General features: G+C 47.6%; 1 protein-coding gene across 2 annotated transcripts in view; it reads right to left on the bottom strand.

Annotated features, from left to right (window-relative positions):
• The window catches only part of MXD4 (MAX dimerization protein 4), a 50,877-nt gene that overhangs the window by 10,161 nt on the left and 20,823 nt on the right, over window positions 1-19,893 (bottom strand). For both annotated transcript variants that reach the window (XM_074273161.1, XM_074273162.1), the window contains exon 4: window positions 5,582-5,696. In XM_074273161.1, the coding sequence (XP_074129262.1) occupies window positions 5,582-5,696 (115 nt within the window). The remainder of the gene's footprint in view (window positions 1-5,581; window positions 5,697-19,893) is intronic.

Here is a 19,893-nt window from a genome sequence, read left to right as displayed (position 1 = left end):
TCTCTGTATGATCTTGGGCCACTCACAGGATCTGAGGCTCACCTGTAAAGGACACAACTGGATTAGGTGACCTCTCAGTTTTCTGGTCTGAGCCAGAGGAGGCATTTAAACCCTTTCAATTCCACAAATGATAAATGAAGGGGCTGGACCAGATGATCTTTCCTGAGGCTCCTTCTCGCTCTGACAGTCTAAGGCCACAGGAAATCGGGTTCCAGATCTGGCCTTTTTCTGAGTCTCTTCCTCGTCAAGTTCTTTTCATCTCTCCCAATCACATGTCAGTCTGCCCACCATCACTTGTCCCATTAGAATGTAATGAGGCTGTTTGCCTTTTATATCTGCACCTAGAACCTAGTACTTAGCAGTCAGTCAATAAACATTTATTGAGCACTTACTATATATCAGGCACTGTGCTGAGTACTGGCACATAATGGGTATTAGATAAATGCTTTTTATGCATGGGATGCCTTTGTTCACAGGCTAACCTTGTGACAACAAGGGGCAGCACAGAAAGAGCTGGGGGCTGCAGATGGAGAGACCTGGATACAGTTTTGGCCTTGCCCCTGACACACAACACACAGCAATCCTCTCTGAGACTCGGCGTCCTCCTCTGCAAAAGGAGTTTGGGATCTCTAAATGCCCTATAACTTAAGATCAGATATGACTGTAAGGGAGAAGCAGGATATACAAAGTACAAACTGGCCCGTGCACTATTTGTACTTGGCTCTGGGGTGGACTTTTGTGCAGAGGTTGGACTAGGGGTGAGCTATTTACTATTTGGTCTGAAATGCCACAGAAGAGCTAGAGAGCTGAAAGCCCATACTCTTCTGTGCCCTGACCCCCAGAATGAGCCTACTGCGCCTTGATCAAGGCAAGTGCCCAGGTATGGCTCTTCTGGAAACTCCATTCCATGTCTCACAAGGACTTCCTAAGCTCCACAGGAGAGGTCACAGGAGAACATTTAATGCCCGAGTCACATTGTAGATCCAACCCCATCTCACACTTATCTGAAGATTACATTCTCCAGTGTCTCCAAGCATTCAGGGCTAGGTCTTGAGGGTAAGGAGCAGGCAGGCCTCTAGCCCTTATTCCCCAACACCCTGGCAAAGATTCCACACCAAGTCCAGGACCTGCAGTATCAGAAGCCAACCCAGAGTCACTGTCACTTATTTTTTGCCTCTTTTCCCTTTCTCCTCCTTTTTTTCTGCCTGGAATGAAGCAGTCTTGGCAAAATATAGAAAACACAGGATTTGAAATCCTACTCTCTTACATGCTACTTCAATGGCCTTGGAAGCTCTTCTCACTGTACCCCCTTTCTATAAAAAGAGAAACCCGGAGCCGATTATCATCCTCTCTCTTCTATGGCTCCCTCCATCCTTTCTTATGCCCCGCCTCTTGCCAGAGAATCCCAAGATTGGAGAGTTGGAATGGCCTTAAGCCACGTTTCATCCCTAGAATGAGGATTCTGTATAGTAGACGCTTAACTATTACTAACATACTGTATCGGTCAGGTGGTTAGCTAGCCTTTACTTTAATGACTGGCAACTGATTCTTGTGAAACTTCCCCAAATTAAAGCCAGCCAAAAGTGAAATGAGCTACTCAATGGGCAGCAGGCTGTCTCTCGCTAGAGGGCTTCAGGTGAAGGCAGGACGACTGCTTTTTGGCACAGGAGGAGAGCACTTTGCCTTGGAGGAAAAGAACTGTTACCTCTTCCTCAGGTGATCTGAGGAGGAGAGGATGGGGTCAGGGCACCTCTAGGGTAGCTCCCAAATCAGCACTTCTTTCCCCTCCCTCTTTTCTTCCTCCCCACTTGCCACGTACAAAGAATGCCTTCTTTCCTTGGGACAGGGGAACAGGGTCAGGGAGAGGCCACCTCTGATCCATGACATCTGAGCTGCTGCGCTTCTCCCCCTGGGTTTCCTGGGGCAGGGGCACAGGGGCAGCTGTTGCATGTTCTCAGTGGAGCTCCCTGGCCCTGCCCATTGGCAGGGAAACAGTGACCTGGCCCTAACCCTCTGTCCTCTAGAGTTCTTCTCCTTCTCTTTCCACCCCCACCCTGGGGCCCCCTTGGCTGGCTCAGTCTGGGGCATCAAAGGCCCCGAAGAGACAAACAAACTTTTGGGGTGGAGCCTGCGCCTCTGGAAAGCATAGAGATATCCGTCAGCTTTTCTGCTCCATCCCTTCACCTCCTCCCCTGCTCTCAACCATCCAGCAATTAAGACAATGGAGAGCACCAGGCCAGGATCACGCCAGGAAAGGCAAAGCTTAAGTCCTTAGCCTCGGACTCCAGAGCTGCCAGGTGAGCAGCAGTGTGGGGAGAAATACTGATGTTGCTAATAATAATACTATCACAACCTTATATGAATCAAATGAGATTCCATCTGTACAACTCTCTCAGCATGTTAGATACAGCCCTCCTTGTTCTGTCTCTGCAGTTCCCAACATCCTTATGAAAACATAAGCATCCTAAAAGGTCGGTACTATGTTTTCATCCCAGTTTTTCATATAAGGAATCACATTTGGAGAGAAGAGAAGGGGAAGGGCTCATGGTAGCACAGCTCATCTCAAGATCAGATCTGGGATACAGGCTTCCCAAAGCTGACACAATCTGAGCTGAATATATGACTTAACATGGCTGTCTCTCCTCCAAGGCTCCGCTCTGTTTGCTTTCTGAGAGAGGAGGAGATGAGGAGCTCTGGGCTCTGTCCTCAAGGAACTTCTAGTCCCTCTGAGAAGAGGCGTTTCACACGCACCCTCAGACTAAATTGTCTCATACTGCCACATCCCAGTGCTTCAGTGCTGAGAGCATGACAACCCCAAGAGAAGGATACCTGCTGCCTCCCAAAGCAACAGATCCCCAGGTTTGGACAGCTCTAACTTAGTAAGTTTTTACTTTGAAGCAAATCCTGCCAATTCCACTCAGTGTTCCCCTATGGCTAAGCATCAGAACAAATCTAATCTCCCTCTCCCCTCCATCATAGCCTTTCAAACGCTGGAAGACCAGCTATCATGTCTCTCCCCTGAGTTTTCACTTACCCACATCAAAAAAACGCCTTATGAGTCACTTCTGGCCTTGGGACATAGTAGCTATAGTACCAAACACAGAGGCAAGGAAACATCCCAGCTTACCAGGCTCTGAACAAATTACTGACCTTCTCCAACCTTCTGTTTCCTCAACTATAAATTGAGGATAAATAATATTAGCAAGGCCTGTCCCTGAGGCTGCTGGGAGGATGAGCATGAAGCCAGGCAAGAGACTTTGCAAACTTCCATCATCAGTTCTTGTGTATGTTCACACAGTCTCCAGGACATTTTGCCATGGTAGCTAACTCCTTTCTTGGGGAGCTCTCTAAATTGTCAATATTTTTGCTGAGATATGGCACCTGGTAGTGCAGCAGCAGGCTGGTAAAAGACCACATAAAGAGTGGCCCTCTCCTTCATTGTCCTGATCTTATTCTCTCCCCGTGGCCACAGGTGATAGCTTATATGGCTTCCATATTGAGCCACTGAGTCACATAGAGTTCACAGTCCACCAAAACTCCCAAAGCTCTTTCCCATGAACTGCTTTTGGGCCATGCCTCTATTTGTGCCAGGAGAACACTCCAGAGTCCGACTCTCCATTTAGCCCGACCCCAGCTGCCATGGATATCCCCACCTAGAAGCACAACCAGCAACTCAACTTATAAAACTCCCTAACTCATCATTTCCCTGCATCCCAACCCTGCCCAACTTGTGCCTAAACCTGCCCTGTTCTCAAGTTTCCCATTTCTGTTAATGACATCACAGTTTTTTCCATCTCCTATGCAAATAGTCATTTTGCAGTTCTGAGCTGATTCACCTCTCAACTCCCTCAGCTGCTCAAACCTGTCATTTCTATCATTATAGCATCTCTCATCTGTATTCCCCCTCCTCTCCACTGCCACTGGCTGGTTCCAAGTTCTTACTACTGGTTAAGACTATTGTAATCCCTTCCCCCCAGGTCTCCTTGATCCTGGTCTCCAGCCTCCCTAGTTCATCCTTCACATTTGAGACAAAACCATCTGCCTCATGTACGAGTCTAATCATGTCATTTCTCTACTCAAACCCTTCCTTCTCCAAAAAAAAAATACTTGGCCTGGCATTTGAGGTATTAGATGCCATAGTTCCAATTTCTCATGCCAGCTTTAGCCCACAATATTCTTCCTAATGAAAATCTACGTTTTAGTCTTGGCTGCTTGAGATTGTCCAACTTCCTCCTGCCCCTCCTGCCTTCACCCAGGCTTTCCTCGATCCCTGAGATGGATCTCCTCCATTTCTGCTGGCTCCTTTCATTCCCCCAAGGCCCAGATCTGGCACCATGTCCACAATGCAGCCTTTCCTGATGCCCCCAGAGGGAGCCCCTCATCAAACACTTGAGCCAATTTGCCAGCCTTCTCCTAGGCACGTAATCATTCTATTACATCATATTGCAATGGAAGCTCCCTGAGGGCAGAGGCCTGAGCACGGAGCCCTGATTATATTTCGAGTATGTAGGAAAGAGTGCTGGCTTTATCAAAGCAGACTTCACACCTGTGTCTCTGATATATTAAGAGAGGGAAAATAGGTCATCATGGCTGGGCCCTTCTGGCGATGAGGCTCCCCATACTCCATGGGCTAGTCCTTCCTTGGCTGGCAGAAAGCCAGTTCACTGCTGGGCCCATATGCAAACCCTGGGAGGCCTTATCAGAGCCCATGTTCTGCCAACAGAGCTTTTGGGAACCAAGAATCACTGCCACGCCAAAGGGAAGCACCGGTGGGGGAACGGGAGGCCTCAAGGGAAGCCAAAGGAAGTCAAGACAGGAAAAGTACTTGGGGCGGTGAATGCCACATGAGTTTTTTAAAAGGGACGCCATGTCTAATAAAATGCAGAGAACTTCTGCAGAAAGAGGGTGAGAGTTAGCTTCTCAGGCACAGCCATATGGGACAGGTTCACAGAGCCAAGGCAAGTTTTTCCAGAAGGGAAAGGGTCCGTTTCAAATGACAAGGAACAATCCGTGAAGGAGCCTCTTAGGAGCTGGCAAAAGCAGAAACATCCACCTGGCGTTCGCCTAGTCCCCGACTCATCCCTTGGTAGTGTCAGCCTTCAGACAAAGAAACTTTCAGCCAGGCTGGTCCTTAAATAACCAAGTGGGGGAGGGGGTCCAGAGAGGCTGAATATTGCTCTAAGTCACAAAATCAGAAGGAGCAGAGAAGCAAGATTCAAATTCAGGTCTAATCAAGTGACTTAAACTAATTGCTCTATTCATGATACATACTGCGCCCACATTCATGGTACGTAATACCCGGTCTGTCCCAGGGCCACATTTGCCTACAGCAGACACTTACTATGTTGGGTTTTTTAGTTAACTGGAACTAGGGTAACGAGTTCTGGGCAAGGAGAGCTTAGCGGGGGTGGTCGGGGAGGATGACTGGAGGTAGAGCTTCACAGCTAGGCTTAGAAGGCTCAGGCAGGTCCACCTCCCCCCTCCAAGACAGACAATCATATCCTCCTCTCAATGGCAAGGCAAAAAGCCTGCCCCTGAGAGGGAGAGGCCAGTGCCTCCAGCAGCACAAGGGCTTCCATACCTTGATATGCATCCTGGCTCTTTTCAAAAGGCTGAGGGTCGTGTGGCGGGTGCTGTCCGGCCCCAGGGGCACAAGCTGCTTGAGCTGTTCCAAATACAACCGCAGTTTGGCTCGTCTGAAACAGAGAGAGGGAGAATAAATCAATTCGGATGGAGTTGGCCAGCACGCTGTTCCCAAAAACCAACCAGTCCATCTGCTCCTGCCACAAAGTCAGCAGGCGGATCTGCTCCAGCCCCGCCTCACCTGCCCCAGTCTAGCACGTGATGAAAATCCAAGACCCCACAGCTGAAGGGTTCAGAGGTCAGCTCAGCGGCCCCAGAGTCACAAGGCCTCAGTTGGCGACTGGTTCTGACACTGAATGAACTGAGTCAGAGCTTCACTGTAATCACCATAAACTAGGCAGGCCATTTGCACCACCTGCTAAGAAAGTGCCTGGGCTTTAAAGCACGCTGGGCAGGCGGACAGCCTTCAATGCTTTTGGGTCTCCTGCTCTGAGCAGGAGTCCCCTCTGGAGCCTTCCCGGAAAGCAGAGGAGACATCCCTTGTTGGACCCCCTCTCCATACTTAGGGAGACTAGTGGAAGGACACTGGGCCCAGGAGAAAGACCTGGGTTTGATTAGGTGGCCATCCAGTTCCAGCTCTCATACATAGTAACCATTGATGCTGGGGAAGGCATTACTCCTTTCGAGGTCTTTCTAAGTCTGGAAGATGAGGCTCATACTTGCATTCCTAATCTCATAAAGCTCTTGTGAGGAATGAGGTCTGACAATGGGAAAACACTACATAAGTGTGAGAAGTTATCGTCCATGGTTGCCCAACTTTCACCTGCAGATCTTGTGACAAGGAACTCGATACCTCCCCAAGACAGTCCTCCCTGTTGTTTTCTTCTTGTATAGTTCAGATTAGAACGTCGGCATTCCAAGCTAAAAGGGACCTAGACACCATCTACTGCAGGCTCCTTCTCATTTTGCAGATGAGGAATTCAAGGCACATAAGCGCCCGCCCAAAGTCACAGGACTGGTAAGGACCAGAGAGGAGACCTCAGCGCCAGTCTCTGACTCCTAGAGCGCACTTCAAACCATTAGCCTGAGAATCATGAATCGGGAGTTCCTAATGGAGGAGATGCTGATGGGACAAAGAGAAAACACCTTACTCCATTCAGCTATCAAGAGGACCTTGTGCCCTTGTTATTGGAATCTCCTTTGGGAAACAACTGTCCCAAACTTCCCGTGGGGGACCTCGTGGCAGCCAAGCGGAATGGAACACCATGAGACCACCTATCTCTCCACTCCCTTTCCCCAGACAGAAAATTGTCACAAATAGCTTCCTTTATAAAAATACTTTCATTTCTCCTGAACACATCAGAAATGCATTTTCTGAATCCCACTAGACAAGGAGCACTTAGCCAGATTCATCCTCTCCCCTCTTAGTACAGGGGAGGGTGGAGACCATCTCCCAGATATTTCCTCCAGTCTGACAAGGCCCCCTGGAGAACAGCTCCAGAACCCCCAGGAGCCTTATGGGCTGACATCTGTTGCCGGTTATGTAAGTGATTATATAAACCTTGTTTGGTTGGATCCCGCCCCACCTCCCAAGACTACAAGATCAATTCCCACCCTCAAAATTTATAGAATTTAGAGCTAAAAAAGAATTCAGGGAAGAGCTACCCCACCCCTCATTTTGCAGAGTGGTCAACTGAGGCATGAAAAATTAACCAAAGTATTATAATAAGTTGCAGTCTGGGATTCAAATCCAGGTCTTCTAATTCAACTCTTTCCACTACACTGTGTTTTCTCTAAAAAGGTCAAATGCTAATGGGATTCATGGGTCAAATGAAACACAACCACAACCACTACCTGTAAAATGTCTTCTATGTGTAGAAAACAAACAAACAAAAAAAAAAAAAAATCACCAATCTGCAGCCTTCTTGGAGCAGGAAAAAACTGGCTCTCCTACATGTGTGCAATCTCAGGCAGTAATTTAGGCAAGACTTCCATGCCTCCCTTCCCCAGTCTTCCATGGGGACCATCAGTGGCAATCACCATGCTGTCCACTCCCACCCCCACCCCCAGCACACTGGAGATACAGGCTCCTGCTGGTTAAGCATGAGCAGAGAGCAACAATGGCAGCACTGCAAACTTCCCACCATGCCTGGAGATGGGGAATGAAAGGCTCCCCAGGGGACTCCCAGGCCCAGAAAGACAGAAAATAACAGGGAGTTAAGAAGTCAGCCTGGAAGAAACAAAGTAAGGTAATCCTGGCCAACTCCTGGTGCCTGTTCTTGCACAAAGCACAGGGAACAGGTAGCAACTGCACGACTATAGCATGGCCTCATCCATTGTAAGAGACAGAGAGAGACAGACAGAGAGAGGAACAAAAAGAGAGAAGGAAGGAGAAGGGAAGAAAAGAGAAAAAGGAAAGAGAGAAGAAAGGAAAGAGGGATAGAGAAAGGGGGAAAGAGGGGGAGAGAAAAGACAGCAGAGAGGAGAGAGAAGAAAACTCATGTCACTATTCTAGGTCTTGGGGTCCTGTCTCCTTTCATGAAGGCTGTCCCTGCCCTCATGGGGCACTGGTGACCCTGGGCTTTTGAAAACTATGCTGGTATTATACAAGCCTTGGAGGCCCTGAAAAGGTTTTAGATAGAGACCATTAGTAGATTCTGTGCCGGACTTCCAAGTATCAGCCTATGTGCAGCAAGGGATCCTCATGAGACTAGAAGAATGGCAGCAGAGTGACACATAATTTGGTGGGGACGGGCTGTGAAGGGAAAGAAGAATGGAATTTTTTTAGCTCAAGAAATCCTGGTCTAGTGAAGATATCGTAATCTGAGAGCCAGGACACTGGGGTTCTAGTGGCCACTCAGTTCCTGTAGATTTGTTTTACTTTGGCTCAAAGACTTAAATTTTCTGAGTTCATCTGTAAAATGGAGATAATGCCTCTTAACCTGTCTGCAGACAGAAGGCTGGGCCAGATAATGTCTAAAGCACAGCTGAGCCAAGGGCAAAACAGTGCAGAATCAACAACAGGATCAAAGTCGGGGTTCAGTTGGTTTCTGTGACTTCCTGGGGTCCCCACGAGTATCCTTGCCAATCCTCCAAAGCTCTCTGGGAAGCAGCTAACGGGCTTTGCTCAGTGCTCAGAATTACAGAGCCGGGAAGGCCTACAGAACACAGGGCATGGAGAGCTACAAGAGACCAGAGAATGTCAGAGATGGAGGGGACCTTAGAATAGATCACATCGAATGTCAGAGCCGGGATGGACCTTGGCTTGACCATAGGAAGTCAGGGAATAAGAGCTGCTTTCTGGAATTTGCCAGGACAATCAAGTATTTATTAAGAGCCTGCAGTGTGCCAAACATTGTGCTAAGTGCCAGAGACACAAAGAAGGGCAAAAAGCAGTCCTGCCCTCGAGGAGCTCCCAGTCCAGTAGGGGAGACAGGATGCAAACAACTGTGTGTAAAAAAGCTGTACACGGAGTAAGCTGGAAATTCTCTACAGAGGGAAGGTACTAGCATCGTTGTGGCCCTTGTTCTGTTCCTTTCACTCTAGGAAATAACCAATGACGTCAGGAGGGGATGCCTAGACTTGTAAGTGAATAGGATTTAAGTGAGGGAGGGCTATGCAAGGTCACCAGCCTGTCCCTCCCCTAGAGCCATAAGAGTCCATGACACAGAGGTCACAATGACTGAAGAATGCCCCCATGCAGTGGGAGACCTTGGCCTTTCCCAGAGTCTGGTCCGTCTTATGCAATACCCATCCAGTAGTAGTAAAAGCTAGGTAAGAACTGAGGTAAAAGATGGCCTACTTTGTCTTCACAGAGGAATCAATCGGGGTGGGGGGAAGATCCTCAGAGTTCTAGGCCAGAACAGAAATAATCGTTATTTACACTCACTCTGAGCCATCACAGCATACTGAGCAAGCCAGGCTTGGGCTGGCACCTATTCTTGGCTGATCAGTGAGAGCCACATAGATTTGTCTACGCCTCTAAACCGGCATTAAGTACAACAGGAAAATCTTGTAAAAGAGGGGTTTTAGCCAAGACCTGAAGGAAGCCAGGGGGCCAGGAAGTAGAAATGAGGAGGGAGAGAATCCGGCATGGGGGATAGCTAGTGACAAGGAGGTGTTGGGAGATGGAATGTCTTGGGAGAACGGGAAGGACAGATCACAGATGATGTGGAATGAAGGAAGTTCTAAGAAGAATGGAAAAAGTAGGAGGGGACTTGGTTTAATGAAAGGCTTTGAATGTCTGACAGAAGATTTCATATTTGATCCTGGAAATGAGGGCGATAACTGGGTTTTACTGAGTGGAGGTAGAAGTGATAAACCTCCAGACACTGGGCCAGCTAGGCAACCTTTCCCCACTTGGACAACTCCTTCAGGTCTTTTTCCATTTCCATTCCCCAGAGACGTCTTTGACCCTCAGGTCTCAGAAGTGCTTTGTTCTTCACCTCCCTGAAGCCAACAGAGACTTAGCAGTTACCAGTGTTTCCAATTCAATTTAACAAGTGTTTTAAGTGCATACCGTGCACCTGGCCCTGAGAGCAGAAACACAAAAACTGGAGAATCTGTCCTCAAGAAGCTCACACACTAGGCTTATTTAGGTGCCTTCATCAAGTCTCCCATTTCTATCCCAATTTCAATTCCATTGGCACTAATCGAGCACCGCTATGGGCAAAGCCTTGTGCTAGATGCCAAGGATCCCCAGGTCCTAAGCCACTCCTTGGGCAGTGTCCTCCTTGGAATCCAAAAGAAACACAAGGCAAGAGAGGGGGAACTGACTCAGGGCTCAGGAGACCTGGGTGCAAGCCCCAGGCTGGCTGCTAGCTTGCATAATGATCACCAGTGAGTCATTCCTGCTCCACTAGAGCTCCTCTTGAAAGTAAGCAGCAGGTGAACAGGGGACCGTCATGGCTAGCTCTGAGAGTCCACAATCTAGGAAGCTAAGGAAGTTCCACAACTTCAATTATTCTTCCATTCAATGAATCGCAAACTTAAGAGCTAGCAAAGCTTGCCAAGGGAATCTGGAGAAGGCTGTGAAATCAAAAGCACAGGTGCAGAGATGTTAGCTGTGTGGCAGCTGTGTGCTACGCAAAGACCCCTAACAAAGAGGAGGCCCTCCCCTCCCTAGAAGGTGAGCCATGGCTGCAACCAAGTGCTCCTATGACCAGAAATGGTCCTATCTACTAAGTAGGATATGCAAGAAGCCTTGTGGTGTGCTTTCCCTGACCAAGTGCCCCAGTCCATCACAATGCCCATAAGTTCTCTTTCTAGAGAGTTCTCTTCCTCCAGAACTTTTGAAGGCTTTTTAGTCTTTCTCATAAGAATGCTCATTCCCAAGAGGAGGAATGCCTCAATTAAGCTCTAGTTTGGGACCATTAACACCTCATTAGAGATTAGATACAAAGTGGAATGGAAAAGGAAGGGAAAGAGATAGGGACACAAATCTCTAAAACTTACTCTCTCAGGAGCTAGAATGTAAAACTTCAGCCTGTGGTCTAGGATGGTAGGGGAACAGAGAGAGAGACAGTGTGTCCTAGTGGACTGAACAGACAGACAGTTCCCCCATCTCATCCTGCAGGTTACCTGTGGCTTTATTCTTCCACATCATCAGTCAGCTAGCCAGCCAAGTCAGAGCCTCTGCTACAGTCCTGGCTCCGCAGGTAACCTAGCTCCCTCCGGCTCTGGGCCACCGAGGCTTCCTTGCCAGCCCAAAGCTTCGGTGCCCGGGAGTGGGGCACTGCCCAGATCGCATGTCAGGCGAGTTCTGAAGCCCAGGAATGAACCAAATGTTTCCCCCTCCTCAGTGTATAAAGGCAGGCTCTTGGAGCATTGTATCTCTAACTTGACAAGACAGCAGCGATGGATAGAGAGTTTCTCCATGGACCACGTGGTTCTTTAGGGGAAGACAGACAAAGTGGGGGCAGGGAAGGGGAAAGGGCCAGAGACTAAGTCCAGTGTGCTATCCACTATGCCCTGCTGGCAAGTCAAGTTCAAGCTCATCCACCTGGAATTCAAAGCTTTCCACAATCCAGCATGGCTCAAACTTTCTAGCATTACCTCATATTGTTCCCATCATATCCTAGGTTTTAGCTCCTCAGGTGGCCTCCCTGCCTCTCCATCCACCCCAGCCCCACTCACAAATATGCCTGATGCGTTCATGCTCTACAAACACCAAGAAAAGAGGGGCTTTAATTTTCATTCAGAGAACACGCAGCCTTCCTCCACGTGGAGCCATTTGCTGTGTGGATATTTAAAGTCCCAGCTGCTCCTTAACACCTAGGTCATCTTGGATGAGTGCCCTGACCTAAGGGGGTACTAACAACATTCGGAATGTTCATCTCCCAGGGTTACTTTGAGAAGGAAGCTAGATAATAAATATGAGAGCTCTCTCAGCCAGCATGCTCCACAGACATGTGAGCTCCTATTATTTGTAATGCCATCAATCCCTAAAGCTTCTGGCCTGGGGGAGGGGGCAAGGAGAAGAGTGATGGAAAGTGGAAGCTTCAATGAAAATTCAAGCCTGAAGTTGGAGCAAGTTTGGATCATTCTTCCTTTCGTTCCCAGACTCCAGGACCTGCGTCAGGCTGGGATTTCTTCTGGCCCCGGGTGGGGTGGGGGTAAGGGACCTACGGAATGGCCACAGGGAGCACCTGCTGTACCACAGACTCTGGGGAAGCCTCCAACAAATGCCTACTGAGAAGTGGCCAAACTCTTCCTAGCAGCTATAACCTCTCCAAGCAGAGTCAGAGGCTCTGAAACTAGAGAAATGGCATTCTCGGGGCAGCCTCCTCCACATCTCCTCCCCACCACAATGCTCTTCCTCCCTTCTGCATCCATCCATCCAACTATTCCTTCCAAAGACAGTAAGGGCTGCCCAAGTGCCAGAGCTCTGGGTATGTGAAGTTTTGTTTTGAAATTACCTAAACCATACTCCCAAGGCAGGGACAATCCACTTACTCAAGTATGACAGACAAAGGAGATTGTGATGGGGGGCAGGGTAGAAAGGGAATAAGAAACCCAAGTTCATAGACTAGCCCTGGACCACAAGTCACTGAGGCAGAATCTGCATTCAGATCTTCCTGACTTCCATGCCTGGCAATCAGTCTGCTGTCATACCCTGCAGCCTCAAACCCAGTGTGCTGGTTTCCCTTTCAGAGAGGCTGCTCCAGGACTACACAGTGATTGAGCTCCGAGATGCCTCTACCCCCAGAAGTCAGTCATTAGTTTGCTTTAAAACCTGGGGTTACTCTTGGTGGAACCGAGACTCACCTTCCCTCACCCCCTAAAGCACCCCCACCTACCCCAGTAAGCCCTACCTTGGGAAGAGACTTAGCATTTTCAACAACACACATTTGTTATATCCTATGCTTGATGCTGGGGGTTCTGTTCTCAGATGATTAATTTCATTAGTAGCATTTAAAATGAATGTTATTAGCCTTTTTTATAGTATTCTATTAACTGATAGAAATGAATCATTTCTAAAACACAGTATCTCACAAACACATACTTCTAGTACACCACAAATTTCTCCCTTGTTACCCAGGACCAGTCAGCTCCCAGCAGTCATTTCTCCAGGGTCCTGCTGTCATCTTCCCAGGAAGGTCTGAGTTTTCTGCCTGAGTGGTCCCTGCTGGCGGTCCCCACCCAAGATCAGTCAGCAGTAATAGGAGATGAGGCTACCCCCTCCTCTAGCCTCCATGCACAGGCTGCCAGACCCATCCGAAGGTCACAACCCGACCTCAATCTCACTGACAGCCAAGTCACAAAATCGTGCTGACCCAGGCCGGCTGCAAACACCCTACCTGACTTACTAAATATAGAGAGCCTAGGCTCTGGAGTCAGAGAATCTGGGTTCAAACTCCAGCCCTATCATTTCACCCCCTGGGCCTCTAACTCCTCATCTGTCAAATGGGAAGGTTGGCTAAAATGACCTAGAACAAGGACCCAAGGATCCCTTGCCTCCATCCCTCTCTGAAGCTTAACTCTTCCTCTGAAAATAACACCTCCTCTGTTCTCCCCCCCTCCCCTCTCTCAGCAGATGGATGATCTCACCTCCCCTGTCCAAGAGATATTTTGGATGAGGCGGAGACGACTTCTGAAGTCGTCCTAATTCTAGTGTCCTGTGATGTTAGAAAGTAAAAGCCACCTGATGTGACTTTTCTCAGGATCCTCCATGCGGCAAAGCCTCTCATGGTCTCCTCTATCTTCTCTTTCCTCCTGCTCTCAAGTTGAAGGCCCTCTTCCTTGCCAAGGCCAATCTTCCCACTTGTACCTTTTATCTCATAAAGTCCCTAATTCAACTCAATCCAACTAAAACATTGAATTAAGCACTGACTATGTGCCAAGCACAGGTGATAAAGAGACACAAACAAAAAAGTCTTTGAACCTGAAGGAGCTATCTTTCACCCAATCCACCACGATGCATTTATTAAGCACCAAAAATTAAACAAGTCTCTTCCTTCAAGAAGCTGACATTTTCCTAAGGGAAGACAATGTATACACATATCCTTATATTTTTATCATGACTATAAAATGATTTTGGAGTAAGCAGGGTACTAGCAGCTGGGAGAGGAAAATCTCAAAAGGCCCGTGTAGGAGGTATCTGAGAAATGAGTATTCTAGAGGGAATACACTTCAGGCGTGGGGTACAGCTAGGACAAAAGCATGGGGGGAGGAAATGGAATTTTCAAATGTGAATAACTAAAAAGAAGCCAATTTGGCTGGAACGGAAAGGAAACTGACCTATGATCAAACTAGAAAGATTGGTTAGAGCCAGGCTGAGAAGACACTTCAATGCCACAGAAGAGTCTGGAGTTTAAAAGAGTGGTCAGGCCTACGCTGCCCCTTGGTCCATCAATTGCCTCTTTTCCTTTGTCTTCAGTATCTTCTCTGCTAGCTCTTTTTTTCTTGGTTTGCCAATATGCCTAGTCTTCACTATAACAACAAAAAAACAATAAAAATAGCTCACATTTTTAAAAGTACTTTATAGTTCCAAACTCTTCATTACAACCCTATGAAGTAGGTAGGTCAAGTATTATTACTCCCAGACTGGGAAGGAAGGGAAGGGAGGGAGGAAGGAAGGGAGGAAGGGAGGGAGGGAGGGAGGGAGGGAGGGAGGGAGGGAGGGAGGGAGGGAGGGAGGAAGGAAGGGAGGGAGGGAGGAAGGAAGGGAGGAAGGGAGGGAGGAAGGGAGGGAGGGAGGGAGGGAGGGAGGGAGGGAGGGAGGAAGGAAGGAAGGAAGGAAGGAAGGAAGGAAGGGAGGAAGGGAGGGAGGGAGGAAGGAAGGAAGGAAGGAAGGAAGGAAGGAAAGAAGGAAGGAAGGAAGGAAGGAAGGAAGGAAGGGAGGGAGGGAGGAAGGAAGGAAGGAAGGAAAGGAAGGGAGGGAGGGAGGGAGGAAGGAAGGGAGGGAGGAAGGAAGGAAGGAAGGAAGGAAGGAAGGAAGGAAGGGAGAGGAAAGGAGAGGAAAGGAAGGCAGAAAGGAAGAAAGAAAAAGATGAAGAGAAATTAAGTAACTTACTCAAGATTACACAATAGTTAGAACCAGGATTTGAACCCAAGTTTCTTAATTCCAAGCCCAGCATTTTCCCCTCTCCTCCAGAATCCCCATTCTAAAATACCCTCCACCCACCCTAGAGGGAACAGGCTATACCTGGGTCCTGGCTGCTGAAAAGCCTGGCTACCATGGAAGAGCCACCCAGGAGAGCACAGCAAAGCTCCCAGGATCTTGGGCAATCGAGACAGAACGCACAACAGGAGCAGACTGCCCCCCCCCATAATCTGGGGATGGGAAGCCACCTGCAGCCTGGCCACTCAGGCCAATGCCCCCATCTTACAGATAAGGAATCTGAAGTCCTTAGCAGTGACAAGATGCTCAGTCACCCAGCTATCTTCTGACTGTGGATCTGGGGGTCTGGGAAAGAAAGAAAGGAGGTACCAGAAATCGGGCTGCATGTGACTTCTCGCCGGGGATGCAGAAGGTGGCAGAGCCTGGGAGAATGTGCCAGAGAGCTCTCACTCCCTATTTTAGCTTGCCACCCTCTCCTCCTAAGGCCAATTTATGTGGCTCCCATCAGCAGCTCATCTCTTTCTTGACTTCCAGATTTACAAAATTCTTTCCCTGCCTAATATCCCTGTGAGACACAGGCTTCAGGTGCTATTCTCCCCATTTCAGAGATCTGGAAACCAAGTCACAGAGGGGAGTACGGCTTACTCAAGGTCACACAAGTCAGCAACTGGCAAAGTCAGGATTTAAATGAGAGTCTGCTGGCTTCCAACTTGGCTCCTTCCCCAAACCACGCTGGCCTCAGGGAACAAATGCTGGGTTGCTAAGTTGCCCCGGACAACGGAGAAAGTACAGGGTGCTTTCTCCCAGCTCACCATGGCTTTCAGAGAGAATTCAAATCAATTTTTCTTATCTCGATGGTTTCTGGAAGCACTTTGTCTGCTACCTAATGACAAAGCGTTTTGGGGCACTTGCGTCTCAGCCATGCAGGCCCTGGGAAACTGTAACATTGTGTACTCAGCTTAGGAAATGCAGGCCTGATCTGTTTACTTCCTGGGGCTGGTCCATCAGCAGCTTCCAGGGGCGAGGATTGGCAAGGACTTCTTTTGGGAAAAAGAACAGGGAGGCACTAAATTTAGGAGATTCTGTCATCAGCCTCTGTTCGAAAATCCAGGCCTCCTGAGAAAGGAAGCATTTAATCTTCCTACTGTCCCCTCCTCAAGAGCCCGCTGTAGTGACCCTCAGTGATCAATGCAGGAGTCACCACCACTTTCTGGACCTGAAGGGCTAGAGAGAGAGGACTCAGAATCCTTCTTTCCTTCAACATTTAAAAGACTCACTGGAGATCTAAGAGCATCTAGTTTAATCTCTGACCTTGAACAGGAATCTCTCTGACCTTCCTTACTCATCATTACCCAACCTCCACCAAAGACGGGGAATGCACTACCTCAAAAGGTAGTCTATTGTATTTCTGAATACCTTTGATAGCAAGGAAGCTTTTGACTTAAACTCACTAACACTTTTGCCCACTGCTCTGAGCACTGCCCTCTAACTTGATCGATATGGACACTCTTCTCCACCAAAGCAGACGGCAGCCTTTCTCATAGTAGCAGACATGCTCCGGGATTTGCAGTAGCCAAGAAGTTCTCCCCCAGTGCTCAAACTTTTAGCCTAGAAAGAGTTCAGCGTCCAAGGACAGAAAAGCTTGCTCTGGAAAGACTCTGACTTTATGTACTAGGGATACCTGTCCCTTTCACACAGGCAGAGGGTCCCAGGTCTGTTGGATCAGGAGAAACTCACACAATTTTCCGGAGTTCTGCTCACAGAGTAGACAGAGCTTGTACTTGAGAGTCAGAAAAGATCTGGGGGTTCACGTCCTGGGCTCTGCTATGTCAATTCATCTCACTGAGTCTCATTTTCCTCATCTACAAAATCCTCATCATAATAACACTTGTGCCACCTCTACCATAGGGTTGTTATGATTTAAAAAATGGGGATATGAGCAAAACATCATGATCTGCCCAGGTCTCAAGCCCTGGGGTCCATTCAGGTTCCCAAATAGGGCAACTTCAAATCAGTGCAATAGGTTTTTCAATATAAGCAAGGTGCTGGGAGTGTTTCAAGAAAAGCTAAGTAATTCATAATCAGAAGACTGGATTTTAAACAGAAAGGCACCTCGGGGGCATGTAGTCCAAGCTCCTCATCTTAGGATGAGAAAACTGAAGGCCAAGAGATCATGGCAAGAAGCAAGGACCACGTGCAGGCCAAGAAGAAGTCATACTGGACAGACAGGGCCAACAGGTTGGACTAGATGACCCAAGGTCCCTGAGGAGACCATAGAGAGCTGAAACTCTCTCAGCAAAGTCATGCAAACAGCAGCATCAAGGCTCAGATCACAGCTCCCAAGCTCCCACTGCAGGGTTTTCCCCATCACACAGTTATACTTGTCATGTTCCATTCAATGCAAGCTAATGTATATTTAAAAGCACCTACTGTGTGCAGAGCACTGCTAGACCCTGAAGAAAAGACAAGACCTGGATCAATTCCCTTTTTCCCTCCAGCTCAGTCTAGCTGGGGAATAAGGCAGAGATAACCACATGACCATTACACAACGCCTGCACCATTGAGGAATTGGTTGGTCAGAAGGTCTCACCAACCAAGGGGAATCAAGGAAGGTTTCATTTAAAGGCAAGCATTCTAGACCTAGGGTACAGCATGAGCACAGAGAGTGTCCGTGCTAAGAGCACACTCTTAGCAAATAACCTCAGCTTTCTGAACTTCGGTTTCTTGATCTATAAAAAGGGGATGAAAATATATACACTATCTATATCACAGGGTAGTGAAGGAAATACTTTGTAAATCTTAAAATAGGAAAAAACTGAGTTATTCTTTTTTTTGGTCAACATCTCTTTAGCCTTCATCTGCTTTCCCTCTCAGGTGCTGTTTCCCAGGCTTACCCCCATGATTTCAGCCTCACTCAACCCAGTCCCACTTCTCAAGCTTCCCCAGAGCCCTATTTCAGATAGAGACAAATAACTGCTAGAAAACAAACAAACAAACAAAATAGATGTGGGCCCAAATTTGAGAAGCTTCCAAGTGAATGCAGAGACCGACACAGGCACTCCCCAAATTATGAGGAAAATGCAAAATCTAGGCAGTCTTCAGGGCATTTAGTAGCCCAGAACAAAGAGACTAATGGAATAGGGTTAGGAGACCTGGGTTCAAATTACTTATATTTATTAGCTGTGTGACCTTGGCTATAAATTATTTTCATCTTTCTTTTACTGCATATTTTGTCCATGTCATATGTATTCTGGATGAAAACCAGGCTGCTCGGCACAAAGCTCCTGACTATTGATATCCGAGCATCTTATTCTAGTCACTCTTTTGCTTTGTTTTCTTTTGACATGGTGAGAGGTGACTATACTAGACATGATTTAGAAGCTCCTCAGAGTTTCTATTTCTTTACCTATAAAAGGAGAATGATAATCCTTACATCATTTGCCTCTCAGTTGTTGGTGGGAAAGTATTTTGTAAACATTAAAAGCCAGAAAAATGAGAGCTATGAAATTATTAAAGAGTAAGGTTTACTAAGGCACTGAATGTCAGCATCCAGCACCTAGCTGGTGCTTAATAAATGTCTGCCAATTGGCTGAATGAGTAGCAGTTCCAACCTTCCTCATTTAATAAAGATAAACAGCTCCTTGCCTCTGGCAGTCTCAAGCAGCTGGCTGGATGGCTTTACCTGGTCTTGCCAGGGAGGTTTTAAAAGGAGATTCCTGCACAGGGAGAGTCTGGACCAGGTCCTTTCCTCCCCAAAGGCCTTTGCAGTTCTGACAATCAACATAAGGAAATCCTAAACAGACTCTGCCTTTGGCAGAGGAAGCAAATAAAGGAGGCTGGATTTCTCCAAGGAAAGAGGCAATAGTTATAGAACTCACAAAGCCCTGTGAGGACAACGATAGCTTCTAAAAGCTTACAATTCATTGTGTCCATCCCTTACTACAGAAATGGATGTTGTAAGTCACAAATTATGACAGAGGACCCCAAGAGGTAAAAGGCCTTGCCCAAGCAACTTATTAACTACTATTGATTAGTACTATGAATACTCTGGTTCCCATTTCTCTACTGTTTTAAAGTTTATGTAGGACTTTTCTGATAACCACTCTGTGAAGCAGATAATACAGAGCTATATTATTTTGCCCATTTTATTGATGCGCAAACTAAGACATAGGACTCAAACTCAAGTCTTCCCTCAACAAAATGTTCTGACCACAGTGATCTGAGAATAAATCATTCAAACTCCTGCCTCTTGGTCAATCTCTCAAAACCCAAGATTTGGGAAGAATCATGACTTAGGGGCAGAAATTCTCCTTTTCTTTGGATGGGACACTTCCTCTGGTTGTGCTTTTTCTGTTGTAGCACAGCTAAGGGTAGGCTGTTGAAGGGACTCAAGAGCTCAGTTTCTCAAAATTCAATCAGTCCTGCTTGGCAGCAACAAGCTAAGGAGAAGGGCTCTAGGACTCAGTGACAAGCCTCACACAAGCCATTCTCCAGGACTGGGTGGAGGTCAAGGCCAGAACACCAACAATTTAAGGAAATAACTTGAGAAGCAGAAGACATTTCCCAGTGTACATCACGTGGCAAGGGAGCCTAGGGAGGGAGGAAAGAATGGGAGGAGGAACAAAGGGTGGAGCTTTTGGGGAAAGGATGCAGTTTTCAATCAAGAGTGGGCCCACTCAAGGATCAAAAGTACTATCTAACCTTAGGCCACTTAATATAGTAGAAAGAGTCTTGCTAAATAGACAGGA

The sequence above is a fragment of the Sminthopsis crassicaudata genome, chromosome 6 (genome assembly GCF_048593235.1).
Source record: "Sminthopsis crassicaudata isolate SCR6 chromosome 6, ASM4859323v1, whole genome shotgun sequence".
Classification (NCBI taxonomy): domain Eukaryota; kingdom Metazoa; phylum Chordata; class Mammalia; order Dasyuromorphia; family Dasyuridae; genus Sminthopsis; species Sminthopsis crassicaudata.
Note: the sequence above shows the minus strand (reverse complement) of the source record. Positions and strands in the feature narration are given on the sequence as shown.